General features: G+C 31.1%; 3 protein-coding genes and 1 long non-coding RNA gene across 4 annotated transcripts; 1 reads left to right on the forward strand and 3 right to left on the reverse strand.

Annotated features, from left to right (window-relative positions):
- Positions 1 to 2,679: 2,679 nt before the first annotated feature.
- On the forward strand, positions 2,680 to 8,388 carry LOC132741139 (uncharacterized). The gene is made up of 3 exons (XM_060729232.1): positions 2,680 to 2,874; positions 5,591 to 5,849; positions 6,203 to 8,388. Exons 1-3 carry the CDS (start codon positions 2,785 to 2,787, stop codon positions 6,502 to 6,504), a joined length of 651 nt encoding a protein of 216 aa, XP_060585215.1. The 5' UTR covers positions 2,680 to 2,784; the 3' UTR covers positions 6,505 to 8,388.
- Positions 8,126 to 11,244, reverse strand: LOC132741140 (uncharacterized). The gene is made up of 2 exons (XR_009627248.1): positions 11,116 to 11,244; positions 8,126 to 10,287 (listed from the first exon to the last, which is right to left on the reverse strand). It is a non-coding gene; the product is annotated as an uncharacterized LOC132741140 (long non-coding RNA).
- Positions 11,245 to 11,587: 343 nt separating this feature from the next.
- LOC132741138 (uncharacterized) lies at positions 11,588 to 17,540 on the reverse strand. Its single transcript, XM_060729231.1, has 5 exons — positions 17,456 to 17,540; positions 13,610 to 13,773; positions 13,038 to 13,162; positions 12,204 to 12,352; positions 11,588 to 11,835 (listed from the first exon to the last, which is right to left on the reverse strand). The coding sequence occupies exons 1-5, from the start codon at positions 17,538 to 17,540 to the stop codon at positions 11,588 to 11,590; spliced, it is 771 nt and encodes a 256-aa protein (XP_060585214.1).
- LOC132741146 (uncharacterized) lies at positions 16,931 to 21,564 on the reverse strand. Its single transcript, XM_060729242.1, has 6 exons — positions 21,499 to 21,564; positions 20,813 to 20,934; positions 19,925 to 20,079; positions 19,206 to 19,426; positions 18,105 to 18,237; positions 16,931 to 17,889 (listed from the first exon to the last, which is right to left on the reverse strand). Exons 1-6 carry the CDS (start codon positions 21,562 to 21,564, stop codon positions 17,648 to 17,650), a joined length of 939 nt encoding a protein of 312 aa, XP_060585225.1. The 3' UTR covers positions 16,931 to 17,647.
- Between the last annotated feature and the right edge of the window lie 664 nt (positions 21,565 to 22,228).

Consider the following 22,228-nt stretch of genomic DNA (forward strand, 5'->3'; position numbering starts at 1 on the left):
TTAACTACGAAGGCATTGCAAATCCTCATTCTTAATATATTTGATTATAACTATGATAAAATATGGTTAAAACTTCCGGGCAAAATAGAATCTTCCTTGTTCAGCGGCTTTAGATAATGTAAATGTAAAGGGTTTTTTTAATTCCTCTGTCCATATTTGTATTCTGTTACAATACAAGCTATGTTCGGGCTTAAAAGTTTCTTTCTTTAGGAAAATAAGAAACAATTTCGCCTTGCACATTGCTTTGTTTCTTCTATCATGTTTATTCATTATGAACCTTTGTGTTGCGAACCTTTGATCTGTGTGTAGTTGATTATGTGAGTGGTTTATTGCCGTGCTTAAAAATACATTATTAATAAGCGAAGTAAGAAGTTTCTTTATTTATCAACCTGTCGTAATATAAATTTTGAATCAAAAATTTACTTATACCAATTTGTATTCATTTAATATGCAAATGAGGATTTAAATCTTAAAAACATTTCTATTTAAAATCAAATAAAACCAAAACCGATAAAATCTGCATATTAATATTGTTATAATGTCATTGCTCAGCATAATTTGGGTGAAAGATTAACACTTATACATATTAATTAACTTTATATTTAGTAATTAACAAGTGCATGAATACTGTGTTTTGTGAATATGGAAAGATAAAAAGTTTTGTCCTTGATCTAGTCTGTGTAAGTTCCAAAATGGTCTTACTTAATAGGAAATAAATATGATAATTTTTTACAAAATATGCATTTTGACATTATGCCTCAGATAGAAATATTCTTTTCTTCTTTAGATAGGGCAAGCATGAGTTTTGTGATGTTTAAACAATTGTTTTCGAGCATGTAAGAAACTTTTTACATAAAGAAAGAAGTGCTGAAAGTGAAAAATTTTGTCACCAAAGAAGCAAAATTCAAACAACGTATTATTTTGAATTCAATACAAATACTTAATCTTTACAACTCTATTTGAGCCGCGTCATGACAAAACCAACGTAATGCGTTTGCGACAAGCATGGATCCAGACCAGCCTGCGCGTCCGCGCAGTCTGATCAGGATCCATGCTGTTCGTTTACAAACCCTATAACAAGTAGAGAAACTGTTAGCGAACAGCATGGATCCTGATCAGACTGCGCGGATGCGCAGGCTGGCCTGGATCCATGCTGGTCGCAAACCAATTATGTTGGTTTTGTCATGACGCGGCTCATTTATTCCTAGAAAACAAGCATTTCTTAATGGGCCTTAAGGGATACATTTGTACATTATGATTTTACAATAAGATGGTGACCCATGACTGTTTTTGTCGATGCTGATAGTCCACTAGCAAAAATGGGTCATTTAAACTGATTGAGATATTGATATTTTACATGCATGGTAACAGGAATAAAAAAAGTGGAGTGACGTCATGGAGCAAATTAAGGCCAATCTGAGCGAGGGATACGGCCAGGATTACCATGATTTTGAATTCCCTATCCCACCACCCCTACCCGGCAACTCCTTCAAATATTGCTAATTTAAGAAATCTTTCAGATAAGAATCTAAAAACGATACTCCGTGTAATTGTGCTTGATATCAAACGCGTGTGAAAGGCCCAATGGCAACATTTAGAACGAAGAATCTCTATGGCGTCTATAAATAAACGCCTGTTATAGTTATCATCTTTTTTCATCAAAATTGTCACGATAGTTCATGGCATATATTTCTGTGCTTATCAGAGCCGATCAGCCTGAGTGTAACAGAGGTGAAATACCTTGTTTACAATATCTATATGATAATCATTATTGCCCGGGGATCGTTGTTTACATAATTCATCAAATTAAATATCTAATTTTGATTTTGATGAATCTTGGGTGACAATTGTTGAAGATTAATTCTTGTTTACAATTCATGCCCATTGATCAACTTTATTTTATAATGTAAATAAAGTCCTGTATTATTTATGATATGTTCCCGTGACCTAAATGAGAATCTTATGAAATAAACATAATAGGTCTTCTTTATTGGTGTTTTAACTTAAAGATTGTTAGCGGTGTTTAAGCTGTTGGTGTCTATCTTGTTTATCTACAGTTGAAATTTTCTCGTGTTCGTATTACGCTGTATACAGTTAATGTTGTTGTTGTTGTATTTGCTGCTGCTGCTGCTGCTGCTGCTGCTGCTGCTGTTGTTTTCATTATTGATGTTGTTGTTGTTGTTGTTGTTATTATTGTTGTTGTTGTTGTTGTTGTTGTTGTTGTTGTGGTGATGTTTTGTCGTCGTCGTCGTCATCATCATCATTATTGTTATTATTATTATTATTATTATTATTATTATTATTATTATTATCATTATTATTATTATTATTAGTTTACAGAATTGAAACAACAAATATGCCGCAAAAAATGTTCAATCACCCTGTTAAATAAACAATTACTTAGTAATCAAATTAAAAATGATTCATTACTTTAAAAACTTACTTAATATAATATTAGTTTATAGGGTTAACCTTCAACATTTATATTGCCGTTAATGACACTTAATAATAACATAAATGATAAGTATAAAGTATCAATAAATCTAATAAACCTCATAAACTTTCAAAACCTTAACCGTACTGTCCCGTAGTAACAAAACGTAGCCCATACTGTGACCGATTTTGACAGACGAGTAGTTAACGGAGCGGAACACGAAACAAGTTGTATTTTAGACGTGATTGGATATCGATTCTTCAGACCTTACTTTGACACCAGAGAGCCAATAGCTCCTGTAGAAAAAATATATTATTACGTGAAAATTTGTGAAACTTTAGTAAAAAAAGATGAAATCTTTATTAGCCATTGACGCTGCGGAATATAATGCGGCAACAGATAGAGTTAACTCTGCTCTCGAGCTTCTGAGAGATGAAATGGTAAGTGATCCTTTTTTCCCCTAATTATAAAGACACACTTATTACAGTGTAAATGATAAAAGTAGAAAATATACAGCAATGTGACTTGCTTGCTTAGTTTTAAAATATGAATATGCTTAGTTTTAAAATATGAATAATGGATTCGAATTTTGTTTCGAAAAGGAAGAAGAGGTATTTTTTTCTTTTGTTTTTGCTTTTTTTTATTTATTTATTATTTGTTTTTTTATTTTTTGGAGAGGGGGGTATTTCAAACAAAAAACTTATGTAATCTAGTATATCTTATTTTGAATATTATAAGGGCGCAAAACGAAGCACTCAAAATTGTGTTTAAAATGTTTCCGAACTCTGAATTTTAAAGCGTTTAGAAAAATAAAAAATAATGTCATGTAAAAATATATTGATTGAATATCAACAGTTACCATAGAAACTGAAGGTTGCAGGTATGATCGTTATTGATTATATCATCTAGAGATATTGATTATTATTTTAGTTTCTTTGTCATGCCCCATCTTTTATCCGCACATATAGTACACTCTTTTTTCATGCCATTGTGGTAAAAAGAATCGGTATAATCGTTAAATTCAAGAGAGACACCGATTTTTATTTTTTTCAGCACTGCGACATAATTTTGTTGCTCGAAAAATGTTCTCCTTCGAAAATCAAGTTTTAAGTACTATTGTTGAAAAAAATATATTTTTTGCAAAAACCCGAAAGTTTTTTTTTAGAAGGAATCACCTACCGTTAAATATCACGCAAGGTGTATGAAAGTGTTACGTTATATAGAATATTTCCTTCTATAAAGAAAGGAAAGTTTTGTGAATAAGTAAAATTATAAGACTGATTTTTGACATGAATTAGTAAATCAACGACCCATTTCCCTGCACGTGTTTGTCTTATTGTTGATCAAATTCCTAACGCCCTGATTTTACTCTCCCACACCACTATCGTGTTCCCAATGGAACGCAACCTTTTGTTTTATGTATTAAAAGGTTAAACAAAAATAGACTATTAATATTTTTAAATAGCTTAACAATGGAACATTTTTCTTCGCGGAGGTATATTAACACTGTAACAACTTCGGCTCATTGATTTCACTCTTTAAATTGCAATTAAAGTAGGTCTTAATCATGTAAATTTTGTAAGTTTTCTATAGCACTCCTCTGAGTGCGACATATTGTTCATTATGAGTGGTCTTAATCGGGTCTTTGTTCAAAAGTTTATTACTAAACGGTTATAAACTACTTGTTTTATACGACTGCGTTGTTTAAAAGTCCCGTTTCTCTGTTTGAGGTAGATTTTATTGTCCCAAAGTTTACCTTTCGTTTTATTACATTCATTTAAAGTTATTAAAATCAAAAGAAAGATAGTGCACGCCGTACACATAAAACAATAATTGTTTATCATTTATATTTTAAACTACAGAACTAAAATATGATTTACATGTAATTCACATCTTTTTTTTTACCAGAGATGTAGATGTTATCTATGTGTCTGTTTTTGCCATACAATGTTAAAAAAACGAGTCACTAGTATTAACGTTTTTATCTATACTGTCATCTTTCCAACTAAAAGATGCACCAAAGCCACGTGCTTCATCAAAGATCTTTAGTTAGGGTTCAGATTATCTATTCAGATGTCAGTCAAAACATGAACTTATCTGATCTGGTGAAAACAAATATGTCAGATGTGAATCTAAAACAATACTTTAAATATTTTGCAACGTAATTAAAATCATTATCAGATACAAGTTTAATTGATAAGATAATAGTTCATATTCTAAATAGCGTGACATTGTCGGCTTATTAAAGGTAACCTTTAACCTTCTTTTACAATGTATTAAATTTCGCCCATCATTGTTATTGTAAGGTCTCCAAAATGCCCTGTGTATATCTCCCATACGGTATTAAATAAGGATTTTTGTTTAATTCGTTTATTAAACATTGTAAAACTTGCTACTTTAAAGTTCAAATTGGGAGCACTTAATTGTCATTTAAATTTTAATTTTATTAAGTATGGTTATTCCGAGACAGTTTGTTATTATACAGGTGTTAGGTAATCATTGTAAAAAAAAATCTAATTCACATGTTAAGAAAATATTTTAATGATCGCACATTAAAATATTTTGCTTAATAATTTCAAAACTCAATGTCAATGTAACATGAAGAAATGTAGTTGATTTATGATCTGTTAATCTTGTTTTGATCTAAAAGCGTTCCAAATACACTTTTATAACAATTTTCTTTTTATGATTTTTTAACTAAATAAAACGAAATAACAACAGAAAAATTTTACGGTATATTCAGTTGTATACAAACAGTGGAATAAAAATAAATGCAACTATATTAAGATTATATGACACTTTTACTTATGTTTTAAGCATGAAATATAAGTAAATGAAACTTGGGAGAGCATATATTGTTAATGAAAAATTATCTTTCATTATTTTAAGAGGGAAAAAACAAACAATATTTTATCAAACCAGAACTGGATAATGAAATTTACCGCCCATGCCCCCTAGCACCGGCATAAGCAGAATGCAACATGAAGCATGAAAATTGATGAAATTTTAAATTAAAATGTCCGATAGCTTTCATGTCATTTTCTATTAACATACCATATTCTTTTAGATAACTTTTAGAATAATAATAATCTCGTGTTTTAGGGAACTTTCTATATTACTGCGTAAAATTTAACAAAATACAAATACTATTTTCAGAAATCCTTACGTCAACAGGATGTGACGTTGATGCGTCAGTTTATCACAATGAATGACGCCATCAGAAGCATAAGCCAGGACAATAAAGCCGAGAAGAGGCGTGCAAAGCGCATGCGTAACAGATCAATCAACACAGCTTCCCCCCTAAACTCGACGACGCCATCTTGGTCGATTCCCCTTGTTAGACAGCAGAGCGTACCTAGATATTGTGACGTCATACCGGAAGTGCGGGAAAGGACATGGTCTGCTTCAAGTGATGGTATGGTTTTTTTTCAAATTAGAATTATTGTACATGATAATGAAAATAAAATGATATGATAGTAATATCAACATAACAGATAATATATTTATATGTCAGCTGTCAATGTATCTTTTTTGTTTATGATAGGTGATCGAGCTTTAATAATTAACTATTCAATACAAAATAAATGTTGAAGATACAGAAATACTATACAACGTTCCTTATACGGTACGGGAAATCTTAACCAACGAAGACTTATATTTTGAAACAGTTTTAATTTTTATATTTATTTAGATAATAATAATATATGCGTGTATAATCCATTAATATTTCTGTCTCACTTGCACGTGTATATTTTTCTTGTTTCATAGATGAGTCACCAACAGAATCACTCAGCAGTAGCTTGTCTTCCCTCGCCGAAGACAGTTGCGAAAGTGACAGTAGCATGACCTCGGAAGTGCCCGTATTTCGTCCCCCAATGGTCACAAGACAAAGGTCAAGGTCGGCAAAAGTTCCAATTCGTCAACCACTTGACAATGAAAGTAATGTTGAAACAGTTTTAAAAAGCAATGTGAAGCTGTGGAAACTTGCGCAAGCGCAGTCGAATGACGAGAGCAGTGACAGTGACTCCGTGTTTGAAGACAGTGAAGGAGAAAAGGAAGTTAGCACGTGATTTTCTGGCACATGTCGTTAAATTATTAACTGACAAGTGAGAAAATCACGCTATGACATTTAAATGCATTTTTGAGACATATCATACGAAATGGTGCTTTTCTATACGATGTAAGGTTTTGTTTGAGACGAAAGTTATTTATAGATCAGTATCCATTTTTATTGAGAAAGTATAATTATACTGAAAATGTAATGAAATTTCTTTTTTAAACTTATTTTTAATTGAAAAATTCCACCCTTTTTTCAGTAGCATAACACAAATCGTTGAGATAATCTTAGGAGAGACATAAATTGTTCACAATTTAAATTTTTTGTCGAACAGATTTCTATTTTTCTAAAAACAATCACAACATTTTATTTATAAATTTTATATAAACACCAATACGATAAGAAAATTATTAAAGCGACCAGTAGCGCACCGTCATACGTTTTAACGCTGACAAGCCCTAAACTTGTCATAGACCGTACGTTAACTAATACATAAAATATCATTCATAAATGTAATGTGTAAATGCTTCATGCAAATGGACCTCCTTTCTTCCAACGAATCAAAAGAATTAATTAAAAATCATAATTTGAAAAGCTTGCTTGAATTGAGGCAAACGCATATGTTACACCCATACAAATACTATAAACTATTTTTCTATCTATGTATAAACTATATTTTTTATCATCATTTTTTTGAAGGAAACCAGCCCCGAATAAATGCTGTTAAAGGTCCTTGCATGTGTGTATGATAAGTTTGAATATGTAGCTTTGTATATGTTTTACAACATATTTGTTAAATTGTTATTTAAAGATATTTTTAAAGCTCCCAGACATAACATCTGTCATGTGATAAATTCAACTTCATGATTGTATTTTCAAATATGCAGGCGTGGAAAATTCGCGAAAAACCCTGAGCTTTTCTATAAGAAAAGCGATTTTAGGAATTACGAATATAAAAGCATATTCAATTTTTGGCATAAATACAAAAACAACAACCATACTAGTAAAACAATTGTCATGTATAACAGTAGTATATTATTTATAAGTGGGAAGACTGTATTTTCAAAACCACATCATCGATGGAAAATGTTCTTTCACTTGCATAATACACGTAATTGTTGAAGGGCATATTTTCGTGTTACAAAAAGGTAGAAAAAATACTTGATGAAATGTTTAAACAATAACTTTTACATTATCTTCTCAATCTATGATGTTATGTCTGTGGGAAACTATCATATTTTTGGCATAGTACTGGTACAAATATTTCATTGATTTTAACTACAATGGTGTAGATTCTTATCGAATGTTCTTGATCGAGATTATGATCTTTCAACGACATGCTTATAGAATGAAGGAAATCAGCGCGCCTTATCATTTAGTGTACTTTGACCATCAACTAATTACTTGTTTACTTCATTACCTTGTCATTTAGCAGACGACAGAACATCAAGGATAGAGTATCTATCTATTGCACGAGAAATCAATGGAATAGTATCAGATTTTAGGCCCATTTTAGAATGTCTTAAGGGTTTTAAATGAAGACATTGTTATCGTGTTTCTTTATGTTGTTTTTTTATCTCGTGTGAGTCGGCGCCTGAGAGAATACTATTTGTAAATGTCATTTTATTGTTTAAATATATATTGTATTTTAATCTGCGACAAGCTTCAAACAGTCTGAAGTTCTTATTGCCTATTATTCAAATAATAGATTCAACTTTTCTAAAGACATTTTCAAATACATATTGAAAACGTCTTTTTATGAAGTAGACCTATTTTTGGATAAATCATTGTTTCTTGATTGTGTCTTCATTAAAAACCCGCCTTTTTATTAAAACAAAGAAAAAACACATGAAATAATTAAAACTGCGAAAAAATAAACAAATCAGTTTAAATAATAGACGTTTTGTTCTTTTTTATACCTTTAAAATATATGTATGTGGGATCTAAGTACGTAAAATGTCGTACTATGTAAAGTGATATGTGTTTACGGTGTCCAAGTGAATGAGCTAATTATTCTATTGTTAATGCTTCAAATATTCTTATTTTACTGTGTCTGTCAATCATTATTCGATTTATCTTGTTTTAGTGCCAGAACTGAACAATTAATTAAAATCTAACCGTCTGTATGGAATTTAAAAAAAAAACAGTTAAATTGTAAAAAGGGCTAGTAAAAACTCTTGCCAATTATGTTTAAATTATACTTTGTAGATATTAGTCTCTAAATATTGCACTTTCTGGTATAACGATAAACGTTGGTAAGAAACATCTAAATACCAACTAAAAATTCACATCCAAATCAATTCGTGAAAACTTGATAACTAGTTATACAGTCGATTGTAACTGAAGTCCATGGTTAGGACTCTACGTCAACAACTCCCTGCTTAAGCTTAACATAGTGAATATTTGAGCTAACGGACACAATACCTTGCATCAGAGATTGTTGACCTATGACTTCCAAGTGTGACGTTTACCTGGTTGTTTGGTATGGCAGTTTGTCCGATTATTGTGCACATTTGTGATATTTTTTTTCAATATCACTTGATGGATGTAAAAGTTATGAACCGGATACGAAATAGAAATTCTATCATCAGGCAATGTTAACTTTAGATCTGGTTGTATCGCAACATACGTTGTCTTATTATGATTAACTTTTGTGCCAAACCCTTGTTGGACCGGATAAAAAGTGTGACAGACTGACGGAAGGGCAGACAGATATACATACGGACAGACAAACAGGAAGACGAACATACCCCATTTTTTCTATTTGAAAAATTGGGGTACAATAAAGTTTATCTAAAAAGAGAAACAACACTGGAAACGCTTGGTATAAAATAACATTCTGCACGAATGGATAAAATATTGAAAATAGAAACATTTTGATCTTTGATTATGTTTAATTACATTCACGATATCTAAGAAAATAAAAATTTTGATAAATGATGATAATAAATTGTTCTTATATTGCCACTTTGTCCTTAAGTAACATTTACATGCTTGAACTGGCTTCTCATAAAATAGCAAAATAAACATAACTTAGAATTAAGCAGATTCATTGTGATCTTCTCAATTTTTATTGAAAAGCGCCGGGTCGGGTTTACCCTTTATTTTCGCATTGTGTTATCAATTTAAACATTATATGTATGTTGCCATCTGATGTTTCTAAGCTTTAATTCCATAAGTAAACAAATATTTTGGTATTATATTTCATACATGTATTCATTTGCTACTAGTACAATAAACAAAGTTTGTATTAAAACTAAAGTTTACGCTATTAATGCTGCCTTCGAACACAATTTTGTTAATTTTAAGTTTAAAAGATTAGATATGTTTATTGCTATATTTATGACACTTCGTAGAAACAATAGTTCACACATTAATGATCAAGACTCTTTAGATTCATATTATCAATATTCTGTGCTCAGTTCAAATTACCTCATAACATAAACGTGTTTTCTATCTATTTACCGTAAATTACTTACTTAACCTTATAAATTTGTTAAAGATTTTCTTCTGTAAGGACTAGGTGCTGCTGACAGATGAATGTTTCCTTTACTTAATACAGCAACACCACCAACATCATTTTGGCTTGAACCTTCACTTAATTTTGTGTCATTTGTTTTTCTTAACTTTGCGATAGTTTTGTTATGATCAAGAACATTCCGGAAACCAGACGTGAACACTGTGACTCCGCCCCCTATGATAGTCAGGGAGACGCCGGCAATAGCTATCATCAGATATAATGGAACACATAGGTCTGTCTCGGTTTCTTCTTCTCTTACAGTTGTTATTTCTTCTCCTAAAACGACAAAATAATGATAATATCTTTAAAACGAGAAGTATCTTTGACGAGGTAAAACTTTTTTTACTTGCATAGGTTATTTTGGAGTTTTGAAATACCAATTAATTTTTAGATCTAGATAATACTGGACGGTATATTTCTAAATGGAACTGACGTGTTTCCGTAAGTGTACCTTACACTTAAGTATTCATGTACACATTAATATATGTTTTTTATTCTTATGTTAAATAAGATATTCACTATGTAATTAATGGCAATTTTAACAGAAGTGCAAATTGTTTATTTGGAGGAAGTTCACAAATCTCAAATATCAGAGAAATTTAACCAGAAAGTTTGTTACCGATAACCCTTTAGTTTATTTTATTATTTGGATGTGAATACGTTTCAGAAAGATCCTTTAGATGTTAATACTAATTTTAGAATGACCAATGAGATTCCCTGATTTAAAGATGACCAATGAAATTCATAGTAATATTTAGTTGTTTCCTGTAAATTTTATAAGAAGTCAAACCGTTCTCAGACAGACTTCGTCCGAAAAAAGAACGATAAGAGGCACAATGGAAAAAAAATTCTCTTTTGAAATGTGTCCATAAAGCCATGCATAAAGTGAACAACTTTTGTAAGACAAATAGATATTGATCTATGCAGAAACATCATGTCAATAGAAGATAAACATTAAGGATTTATGGTTTTATAAAAAAAAAGAAACTTAAGAGACTTACATGTATCACTTAAGGCTGGAATATACTGCTTTAAACTGTATGAATACCAATTACCATAGTATGACATAATACAAGTAAATGATATATTTATATTGAAGCATACCGTCTGCTAACGCTATAACTTTATATCCCCGGATGATGTTTGGAATATCTACGTCATCATCTATAGTCTCATCGTCATCAGCATCACGCTTTCTTCGTCTTCTGGTGTCGTTTGTCAAAGACGAACAGTTCTTCTGAAAAAAAATAGTTCTAAATGACAGACAGAAACAGTAAAACAAAACTTTTTCAGATACAGTACTTGATGTAAGTATCTTTCAAATTGGTATAGCTTTTATAAAAACTAGTAAAATATCTCTCATCATAGAATTATGCAAACGAATATGTTCTATACACGGTATAAAAGAACACTAACTTGTTAGCTTGTACTTTTTACACGAAAAGAAGGTACGGACAAGTCAATATTTTTTCAATGTTCTTGAGAATTCAACTAAACGATGCAAACAAATAATCCAACGTTAATGTTATTACCATAATGTTTGCATACTAAAACTTCTTTCATAGCAAGAATGATGTCATAAGTAAAAATAGCCAGAAGTTACCTCCTGACAATTCCACATGCAGACCTTCAAAATGCAGGTAAATACAACTTCAGTCGGTCCTCCAGCAATGTTTGTTGGTCGAAACATGCCGAATGTGTTAACTAAATAGCCATGGGCAGTTGAATTAAAGAGTCCGAACAAATTCTCATCTACAGGACAGTGATCTTCTAGCAGGATAATACCAGATGCATAACAAGCTTTGGCACTGATGTCAAAATAATCTAGAAAACAGAAATAATCATTTCTTCAATTATTATTGAGCAATAAGATAAAAAATGTTCTTTTTTCAAATTACTTTTCAGTACATTTGTAATGTTCGTTTGGATATTGAAGATGGCCGAGAAGAGATTATATTTAATGTAAAAATAACCTTGGTTTTAGCATGCAAACTGTTTAAAAGAAATCCTATATAAATTACAGCGGGTTAAGGTTTTGTTTTTGGATTCAGAAAATCGGTTCTTTTTCTAATTCAGTATTTTATCTTTTTTTAATTGAGCACATAATACTGTCAAAAGGGAATACATTTAAATTATAAACTTCATGTAAATTGCGTTTGACTCGGTGATGTTATGACGTAATTTCCTGTTACCGTTTACATTGTTGGTTACAGTCATGATCATGGTAAGCTCGTCACCAAGTTTGACTGCACTTCCGCTGTCAAGACGCGCACCTCCATTGTAAAGCATCAAAGACACTTCCGGTTTGTACTTCACTAACGTAAAATTACTGTCCTCATTCCTAAAGAGAAACAACAGCAATTCTATTTTAATCAATAAAAGTTTAAAATACATGTAAGTTTCCCGTTTCTTATTGACATTCAGAATATTTACCATTAGGGTCGAGTAATATACGGTGCTCTTCTGGACCAATATTATAGCGGAACACCACCAAAGTATTTTAAATATGTTTATAGTTGAAGGAACAAAAATGTTCTGGACACTAACTACCTTGGATAATGCTATAGAACTTTTTGGAGCAATTAGGAATAAACAAAATAAACGCTAGAGCTAATTAAAACCTAATGCGTATAATACAAAAGTTGTTCACGTGACGCCTGGCAGTAAAGATACATTTCGAAAGAAACCTTTTTCTTGTAGCATGTTAGTGTCCTTTTTAATTAAAGGCAATTTCATTATTTATCTTGTTATAAAGGATATATAACTGAAAGAGAAGAAGTAACCGAGACCTTTTGTTTTTGTTGTTTAATTTGAAGATGTCTGATATTTTTGTTAACAATATACTCATTTTTTTTGTTTTACGTATATCAGTGATGATTAATTTTGGTTCTTATATATGCTTATATAATATTTCCGTTCTATTGTATCTTATTTTTTTTATTTAAATGATCGGTAGTCTAACTTTGGAGTGTCTACCATCGGTCATCTGAAGAAAAAATGTCTGATAAGAATAGGAAATATCATACCCTAGAAAGTCTATATCCAGCGGCTGAATGGCACCAAAGTCTGTGTTACATATAAACCAAATAATGACGTCATGATGTGTTTGAATATAAACATATCTCTGAACAACAACATGGAATTTCTCATCCTGAAATTCAGAATGTAGGTCCGACAGTATGAAACGAGGATTTATTGAAATCGGACTGGTTTGTATTTAGATGCAGGATTAGCGTTTTTATGTAACCTTTGTGGCATTCTTTGTCAAAAAGCCTTATATCTTAATTGTTAATTGAAATATAATTTATATGAAAAAATTTTGAATTACATATGTCCTGACTATTCTATTTAACTGTTGATTATGAATTTATGTACAAACTCACTCAAACCGAGTCTGCAATGTTCATGTAATTTTGTTGTGATTTATCCTTCCGAATTTAAAAAATGCTAACGTTAAAAGCTTTAGTTTTAAAAAGCAAATCTAGATATGTTTGCGGAAATTTTCTCCACAAAATTGAAATAAAAGGGAAAATGGTGTCGTCAGTTTGACCAGTGTAATTATATACTGTATATTACGAAGATATGTGTATTAACATACCCAGTTTATGTTACATTCTTCGAATTTACACTCATGTACTAGCGTTCCACCTGTCGTCTGCACGAGATTGTATGCTGTGTCTGTCCGGAAGTAAGCGATCCCGCCTTCCGGCGTGTTCTCTATCTTCACCGTAACAGTATTATGTATACATGATGTCAAATTGACTAGAATATAATATTATAATAGTATATACTTAACAAATGAATTGAGTCTTAGAGTTAATTAAAAGTTAAAAGCTTCGATACTTTTTGGGTGCCTTAATTTTTTTTGTGAGTTTGGGGCGTACTTTATTTTTGGTATACAAATACCTTGTTTCTTAATTTATAACTTTTAATCATTTTCACTAGTGTTGACTTATAAAGATCAAACATGAGCTGTTTATATTGTTTTATGTCATGCATGCACACTTGTTATACGTATATTAAAATTATAATGTCTGAAAAGGCCAATGGTTGGAAAGTAAAAAATATTCTATTTAATTCTTTTAATGTATGTATTCATTTATTCAATAACATTTATGTACTTGTAGATTCTATGTTTTTAACTTGAGTATGTTTTAAACACATTAAAAAAAATACCTTTACCTGTAGGTAATGTATATCCATATACAACATTGGAATAAATAAACATAAAACAAATAAAAGAGATCATCTTTCCAGGCCGTTCTTGCTCCACCAAACAAAATTTCTCATTTCAAAAAATCTTATAATGATACTAAAATCCGATAAAATACTGCATTTTACATCATTAGTTGCTTATTATATAATAATCATCTTCTGTTTTTCTTGTTATTTCATGTCAATCTTAAGATTGTATGCATATTCAAGCAATTTTTAGTTATATCTCTACAAATTTTCTCATTAAAAATTGCACATTTTAGCTAGTATTACCACTTAACGTTCACGTTTACATACAACGTCTCAATGAAATTCCAAAATGCAAATTAAGTTCCATCATATTACTGTGGATTTCTAGATATTATCTAAAAAGCACCACAGTGAACAACAACCTGTGTACAACAATGCGCATCTGACCATATATTTTACAAGTCAGAAGATCTTACAGGTTGAATGGGGATGTTATTCTGTGAACTTGCGTGTAACATACTTATTTCCTTAAAGTAATAGGTCATCTACTAATTTATTTCTTAGTTAATTAGATAAAAGTGGTAAAACAATTATGTGGTACGTGTGTAGATATTGTCAATATGAGGTCTTTGAACCTATTATTGTCCTCTCCATTATTATTGTCCATTATCAGGATCTTGCCGGCCATTATTCAGCATAATTATGCACAAAAACAATGCACTAAATAACCCTCTCTAGATGTAATAAAAGTATGCTAATAAATTATGCATTATGAATGAGGAATTTAAACAAATTTATTCCACCAAAGTAACTATATCCATGTATTTTCTGCAAATTCGATTGACACTGTCGTAGTCATTTACTTTGTAATCAGGGACATAAATACGTAAAATATATTGTTCCTAGTGTAATAGAGACACAAACATTTTGGAGAGGGGAGATTGTTCGACATCAGTGTCAACAAAAGTGAAAATGCAAATACCAGACTCTGATTAAGGCTCTCGACGTCCCCATCCCCCCACGTCACCTGCTTTAAGCCGTATTAAATCTTCTATTTGAAGTATCAGAATCAATTATTCTGAAGGGCTTGAATAATAAAATAACAGTAAGAATCATAATAGTTCGCTTATTAAGACGTAAATGTTATTACATGATCACTGTCGTAACTAATAGAGAAATTTAAACAGATAAATAGATTTTTGTCAGTAGACTTAAAATTTCTTTTATTTTTAGCTGATTTTAAAGGTTCAAATTAACAGCTATTAAGCATACAAGAATAATGCATATACATGGATTATGTGATACATGTACCAAGGATCATATCAATAATCGATTGAGATACAAGCTCTACAGAGCGATACCCTTTGGTAAGCAAGTAGGTTGGTTGTTACATTCAGGTGTCGCTCTAGTGAGGTTAAATTTATAGTAAAGTCTTGTTTTGGGAATAAGGTAAACTCTTGATGTAAAGAGGGTCGCTCAGCGGAGTTTGCACTATGACATTTTTTCATTTTTGTAGGTTTTTATGATTCTATGGGGATACGTGAAACTGTTGTTCGACAGAGGGCGGATTTGTGGAGGTTGACCTATTAAGTTGTTAATGGCAATTACATCATTTTCGTAATGTTTTTATGAGTACAGTTAATAACGTTCGCTCGAACTCGGAGGGCCCGTGCAAATTTGTTCGAGAGATCGGTAGTTCGAGCCAACCGCGGTTGAACTATTATCACCTAGGACATAGGCCTACAGGTTTTTTCAGCTTACATCGTCGAATAATTAATACGTCAACATAATTGTTTGACTGTATATCAGTTCGTCAAATACGTCATTTCTTGTAAATATTTAGAAAATGCCATTCAGTTGGTGAGATTTATTTTATATAAATCAGTCATATTATATATTATGTACTTTAAAAATATATTCTAGCGAAATGTTCGATTAAAAATACAATCATATTTTTCAAAAAATCTGAGACTGCAATGTTTCTTATAAGTATATTCATATTTTATTTTCAGCGAAGAAATTGAATAATTAATGTTAAATTTTTACAACACAATGTTTTTTTTTCTAAACTATCTGTATCTGGAAAACTGAACTGAGCAATCGGTCTTGGAACACTAAATAATAAATCAATCAGGGACACATACATATATATTATAATCGAAAATGACACCCACATACATGTATATAACACGCGGTCTATCAGTATTAAGTGTATAAACTAGAAAAACTAGACTTTTATACATGCTTAATGCCTCATTTTATAACACTGATTGAAAAATACTTTAGTTTAAACATATTTTATTCATAATCATATAAAGTACATAATATACATTCATTCAATATATACAATGTTGAAATCGATTAGAAAAAAAAAGAGATGAAATCTTTTAAAGTTCTTCTCCGACTCTATTTTAAATTTACAACAAAATGATGGCATCAATCTACTGAGACAATGTGTATGAACTCATATAATATGTTAGAAAAAAACCTGAAGGACACATACATATTCAAACATATATAATAAATGTTAAGATATGTTATACTTATATGAAAAATACTTGAATTGGAAAAGATGTTCAACAAAATTGTTAAACTATTTCTTATGCATTATAATTGTTCTCTTTTATGGTATGCTTTATACTGCGATTTAATAATCAAGATTTTCTGACTCGAGTGTGTATCAAAAGACTCTCTGTAATAAGCGAAAAATAAATAGGATTTGAATTTGAAATGACTTGACGCTTTGTACAAATGTATATGTTTTAGTTAATATCATCGTAAAATATAAATATTATATTTTCATGGCGTTTGTAAAAACACCTATTTTGAAAGCAAAACAAATGTTCTATGTGTAATGCTATATCTAATGAAATACTTCTATAAATTAAATTTCTTACATTGTAAAAATTATGTTGTTGCCATAATCGTATGATCGATTCTGAAAAGAAATGTTTCTGTCATTTATGACACAGGAATAATGTACATAAAAGTTCAGGACCAAAATAGTTTGCTGCTAATTTAAGTAGGGTTTTAACCGTTTAGCAATGGCATGCATCATTTGTTCTTAAGGAAATAAACAAAAATATTTTTTCATACAGGTGTTTAACAATTATTCTGTTTCAAAAATAATACAACAATAATTCTAGACAAAATATTGCTTTATACTTGTTAGTTTTACGAGGAATATAAATGATTCAGTCCTATGTGTATGAGACCGATTTATGCTCTGGTGATGATGTTATTCCAGCAATCGGTATACTTTTACGTCTATAAGGCCTTTGATTATCAGTTCGAGCCTGTAATTGTGCTTTCAGTTCCTGCATATATTTATCCTGTTTAGACATTTCACAACAACTAGTATGCATCCGGTTCGTGTCGCTATCTTTTCGGCCATCATCGTTTTCAGTTATTTCAGAATTTTCCAATGCGACGTTGCAAACATTTTGCTCATCTATAGGTTCTTCAGACACTGATTTAGGTTCAGTGAAAACCTTTTTGTCGTCCCCATCTTTTTGCTCTTCATCACAAGAATAGTTTTCGTATAGTTGCAATAGTAATTGTAGCTTATAGAAGTTATGGCGCTGCTTGACCCGACAACAAAGACAAACATACCAGCTAAAGTTGCTATAACTGATACTGGTACACAAAGATCATCAGAACTTGGCTTCTCATTTTTAACCTCTATCTCCTCACCTTGAATATAGGAATAAAATATAGAATGATTATTATCGGAAATAACTTCTTTATACATTAATGATGCATATATACAACTGCAAAACCGTATATTTCAGTTTAACTATATATAAATGTTAGGTCATTGTCTCCAGAGCACCAAGTGTTCTCTATATACGTCCATCTAGGACATAGAAACGTTAATCTATGTTCACATAAAATATATTTTGTATTACCTTCTGCTACAGCTGTCAACGTGAAGCCTCTGACGACAGAAGGATTGGATTGTCCATCCGCAGGCCTTACATCAGCATTTCTCTTTTTTCTTCTGATGCTTGAACTTGATGTTTCCCCAGAAGAACAATCATACTGAAACAATATATATTAATAAATGACATAATTTAGGATATATATAGAGTGGTAATACTTTTGTTAAACAAATTTGTCTGTCTATATCTGCAAAAGAAGCCGTTAATCAAGCTGAATTGCCGGTTACAAGTACAGAACCTATCAGTGGCAATATAAGAGAAGAACAGGGTTCAACATCGGGCATCTCCTTGTACCGAATATACACTGTCTTGCCCTCGTTAGTATTTTGATGACATATTAAACTGAATAGCATTCTATTCTTGATGGAAAGAGGAAGCACCCATTTTTATATGATAAATATAAACAAAAAGGATTATACAAAAATTCTACCTAATATAGGAGTGGTTTAATGTTTTTCTCTCTGTCCAATGGCTTAAACGTAAGTCATATATGTATAACTAATGAATATATTTGTTCTACATATCTAAGTTCTGGCAAGCATAACTGCTCAGTTCATAGTATAATTCAATCAACACTAACGCTACAGTAATAGCATTATTGTAAATCTAATGTTAACAATATAATTATATAGTAACTGCACAAGTATCACGCAGGAACAGAATTTTCCATGAATTGTCCTCTTAAAACTCTGAAAAATGCTATAACAGGGGGTCGAAATACTTTGACGAATTAATAAGCAGCATGATTCCTTTTGTAATGAAAAGCATGCAGCTTTCCTCCAACAATACCGGATTTTTGTGCAGAACCAATATTTTTGGTCATAGTAAAATTGAACACGCGGCATCTGAACTAAGAATCAGAAGTATTCACCACTACCTTCCTGTCCTGATTCATATATAATGATATGAGAAATTTCCCGCAAAACCGCATATATAAAAAAATGAGTATAAAGATCAATAAAGACAAGACGACGTTCTCAGAACGCAGTCCCGGTTTTTTAATACTTGATGACATATTATGTTTTATTTGCCCTGGAATGCATTTTACAATATACATCCGTTACCTACCTCATCACAGTTCCACAAACACACCTCCAATATACACGTGAACACAACTTCATATGGTCCACCTGAAATACTAGTAGGTCGAAACATGCTAAATGTGTTGCTCAAATATCCGACGGCAGTGGCATTAAAAACATTAAATAGATCGTCACTGACGGGACATCTGTCTTCTATAAGTGTAATGCCAGAAGCAAAACATGATTTAGCGCTGATGTCAAAATAATCTAAAATGAAAAAATTAAATAAAGTTTTTTCTTGATTTAAACATGTTATTTGTACCCTTAAGGAGTAATGGTGTAATAAATCTAAACCAGGCATATAACATTGTTCAATAAATAGTATATCTTTTTATGAAGGTTTTTTTTTTTAAGTAGATAACATATCTGAACAATTTTACACAGTCGCCTTTCAACCTTTACAGTGTGTTACTCAAACAAAAATTAACCACCGTTCATGTGATATAACCCTAGGATGGAATCCATGACAATTAGCAAATTCCATAGATCCGGATATTCACCGAAATATTTATACAATAACTGTTTTTAATTAATACCCTTAACAATAATAAGAATTGCATTTCTCAAATCTATCTTGCGACTTTAGTCCAGCAGATTTTTATTGCTATTGGTATAAGTATTACTAAGATATATCGATGTTATATTTTAGGACATGAAAGTATTGTTGTTATTGTTCTATGTAATGTTTGTCTTATATTATCATACCATTAGCATTATTTGTAACTCTTATTATCATTTGTATGTTATCTCCAAGTTTTACTTCCGCTCTACTATCCAATCTTATATCTTCTTTATAAAATGACATTGCCACTTCCGGTTTGTACGTTTTTGTTGTCAGATTTTCAACAACCTGAAAAGAACTAAATGCACAAAAGAGACAATAAATAATAATTTCCAATATAAATTATAATCATTTCACTTAACTTATTAAAATAAATACATGTACATGAAATATTAACACGGGTGCTTCTTATATGTGTCAATTACTTATTTAGGAATTTCATGTTGAGATAAATTATTTCAAAAGTTTTCTACGGCTGAGATTTTATTTTCAATAAGATGGACAATATGTTAAACTATGAATGTGGACATTGACCATCATGTAATTGTGCTTGTATCATAGTTTGAGGACCTTTCTGATGAAAATGTGTCAGAGTTAAATCGTATACATATATATGCACAGTGCGTTAACTGGAGTGCAGGTATTAGTTACCCGAACTCCAGAGCATGCCCACTGATTGGCTCATTTTATCTGGGGTTTACTTATTGTAGCGACAGAGAAGGGGAAAGCGGTTGAAATATTATATTCAGATGCTCGTTCGTTGGTTTCTTTTTTTTCTTGTGTTTTATATTGTGACAGCAATGTACGTGTTTTTATGTTTGACTATGATACAAAAGAGAAAAAACATCAAAACACTCGGAAAACTGATTAATACTCAGGGGCTACGCCCCCTCGTACAAATCGGATAGCCTCGTGTTTCGAAGTCTATTCCTCTACAAAATACGTCAGACTAACGAATTAAGCATTTTCTCGTGACAAAGTGTAACACAAAATATCAAACATTTCGGCATGGTATATTTTAAGATAATTACCTGAACTCAAATTTGATTGCATTGATAGAGTTGGAATCAGACGTACATACCAACCAGACTACAGAATCTTCACTTGTTTGATATATGATAGTTTTCTGAATCACAATATAGAACTTCTCGTTCTGGAAGAAATAAGTTTTAATGTTGGTTTTTTAAGAATTGCTATGATCGAAAAAAATACATACATAGAGGAAATTCAATTTTGTGAGTTTTTTTCTATAACTAGGAAGTTTATTCAAAAAGTGGTATGAAAATAAGTATTATTTTACGGTCATTTTCATACCACGAGATAAAAGTAGATCCCGCTTTTTTAGAGAAGAAAAACTTGAATTTTCTGTTTATCGTAATTGTATGATTTTACTTTTCTCTCTCTTTTGACATCAAAATTCGAAAGAATTGCACTTTAGATGTGTGTGTTGGCTGTGTTCAAAAGAAAGTAGTCCGGCCAGACATCATTAAAAAACGGACAATATGTTCCAATGCAATGGAAAAAATACAGCTGAATTACAGAACAGAAAATATGCATTTTATTTTATCAATATTTCTCAATATTTCATTTATGGGTAAATAAACATGTAATAAATACATTCTCTTGATATACAAAGCGAAGTTGATGACACATATCAACATTTTTTTTCTTTTAAAAGTCACCAGAGGCTTGGTTTATAGTGGTTACACTTTCTTACCCATTGTATGTTACATTCGTCAAATGCGCATGCGTGGACGACAGTGCCACCTGGTGTCGTAATCATGTTGTAAGCAGTATCTGTCCTAAAAAACAAAATGAAGCCTTCTTCCACGTCTGTTACAGTAACTGTCGCTGTGTTAGCCTTACATGATGTCAAGGTTACTGTAAAAGTAAAGCTGAATAATTTCTAGACAACCGATTTTTTTTTATCTGGCAGAAACGTGACGTCAACACCTACCTAGAGGCTTGTAACATATTGTGGAGGACACCAACGTTTTATTAATGAGTCTATTGCCATAGGAATATAGGTAAACGTGTCCTTAAAATGATCAGGACTGTATATTTTTTGACTGAAAAATTAAGTACCGATATTATAGGTGTCAATCTAAAATGTGCACACGTAATTTGCGCGGAATGTTTAAATAAAATGTTTGAGCTTTTTAGGAAAACTTTTGGGCCTTAATTTGCTGAATTTATTCAAAGGAGTTTCTTTGCTTTGAATCTGAAACAGTAAATCCAAAGTTTAAAGGGACTCCACTGTGGTTTAAAAGCCCAAAAACATAACATTTGAATTTCTTTAATACATGAGCTGTGGCACTTTAAACAGAAATACATGTATATACAAAGGTAGTTAAGAAATATACTTTGAAATAAATTGAAAATCGTATTTTATGCTTTTCTTAGCCCGATCTGAGTGAAAAATGTTTAAACGCTTTTCATTTTCGTTC

Source organism: Ruditapes philippinarum, unplaced genomic scaffold, assembly GCF_026571515.1.
Source record: "Ruditapes philippinarum isolate M1 unplaced genomic scaffold, ASM2657151v2 ctg1884_1_1_1_1, whole genome shotgun sequence".
NCBI lineage: Eukaryota > Metazoa > Mollusca > Bivalvia > Venerida > Veneridae > Ruditapes > Ruditapes philippinarum.

Bases quoted from the DNA above. Each gene is read 5' to 3' on its own strand.
- LOC132741146 (XM_060729242.1), bottom strand. From the start codon at position 21,564: ATGATTACGACACCAGGTGGCACTGTCGTCCACGCATGCGCATTTGAC. The intron at 20,935-21,498 runs GTAAGAAAGTGT...TATTTCTTCCAG, and splicing joins ACGAATGTAACATACAATGG to AACGAGAAGTTCTATATTGT. The intron at 17,890-18,104 runs GTAATACAAAAT...CCTATATTCAAG, and splicing joins GTTGACAGCTGTAGCAGAAG to GTGAGGAGATAGAGGTTAAA.
- LOC132741138 (XM_060729231.1), bottom strand. From the start codon at position 17,540: ATGTCTAAACAGGATAAATATATGCAGGAACTGAAAGCACAATTACAG. The intron at 12,353-13,037 runs GTATGATATTTC...GTTTCTCTTTAG, and splicing joins CTGGATATAGACTTTCTAGG to GAATGAGGACAGTAATTTTA. The intron at 11,836-12,203 runs GTAACAGGAAAT...TCTGTTTTCTAG, and splicing joins TGTAACCAACAATGTAAACG to ATTATTTTGACATCAGTGCC.
- LOC132741139 (XM_060729232.1), top strand. From the start codon at position 2,785: ATGAAATCTTTATTAGCCATTGACGCTGCGGAATATAATGCGGCAACA. The intron at 2,875-5,590 runs GTAAGTGATCCT...TACTATTTTCAG, and splicing joins AGCTTCTGAGAGATGAAATG to AAATCCTTACGTCAACAGGA. The intron at 5,850-6,202 runs GTATGGTTTTTT...CTTGTTTCATAG, and splicing joins ATGGTCTGCTTCAAGTGATG to ATGAGTCACCAACAGAATCA.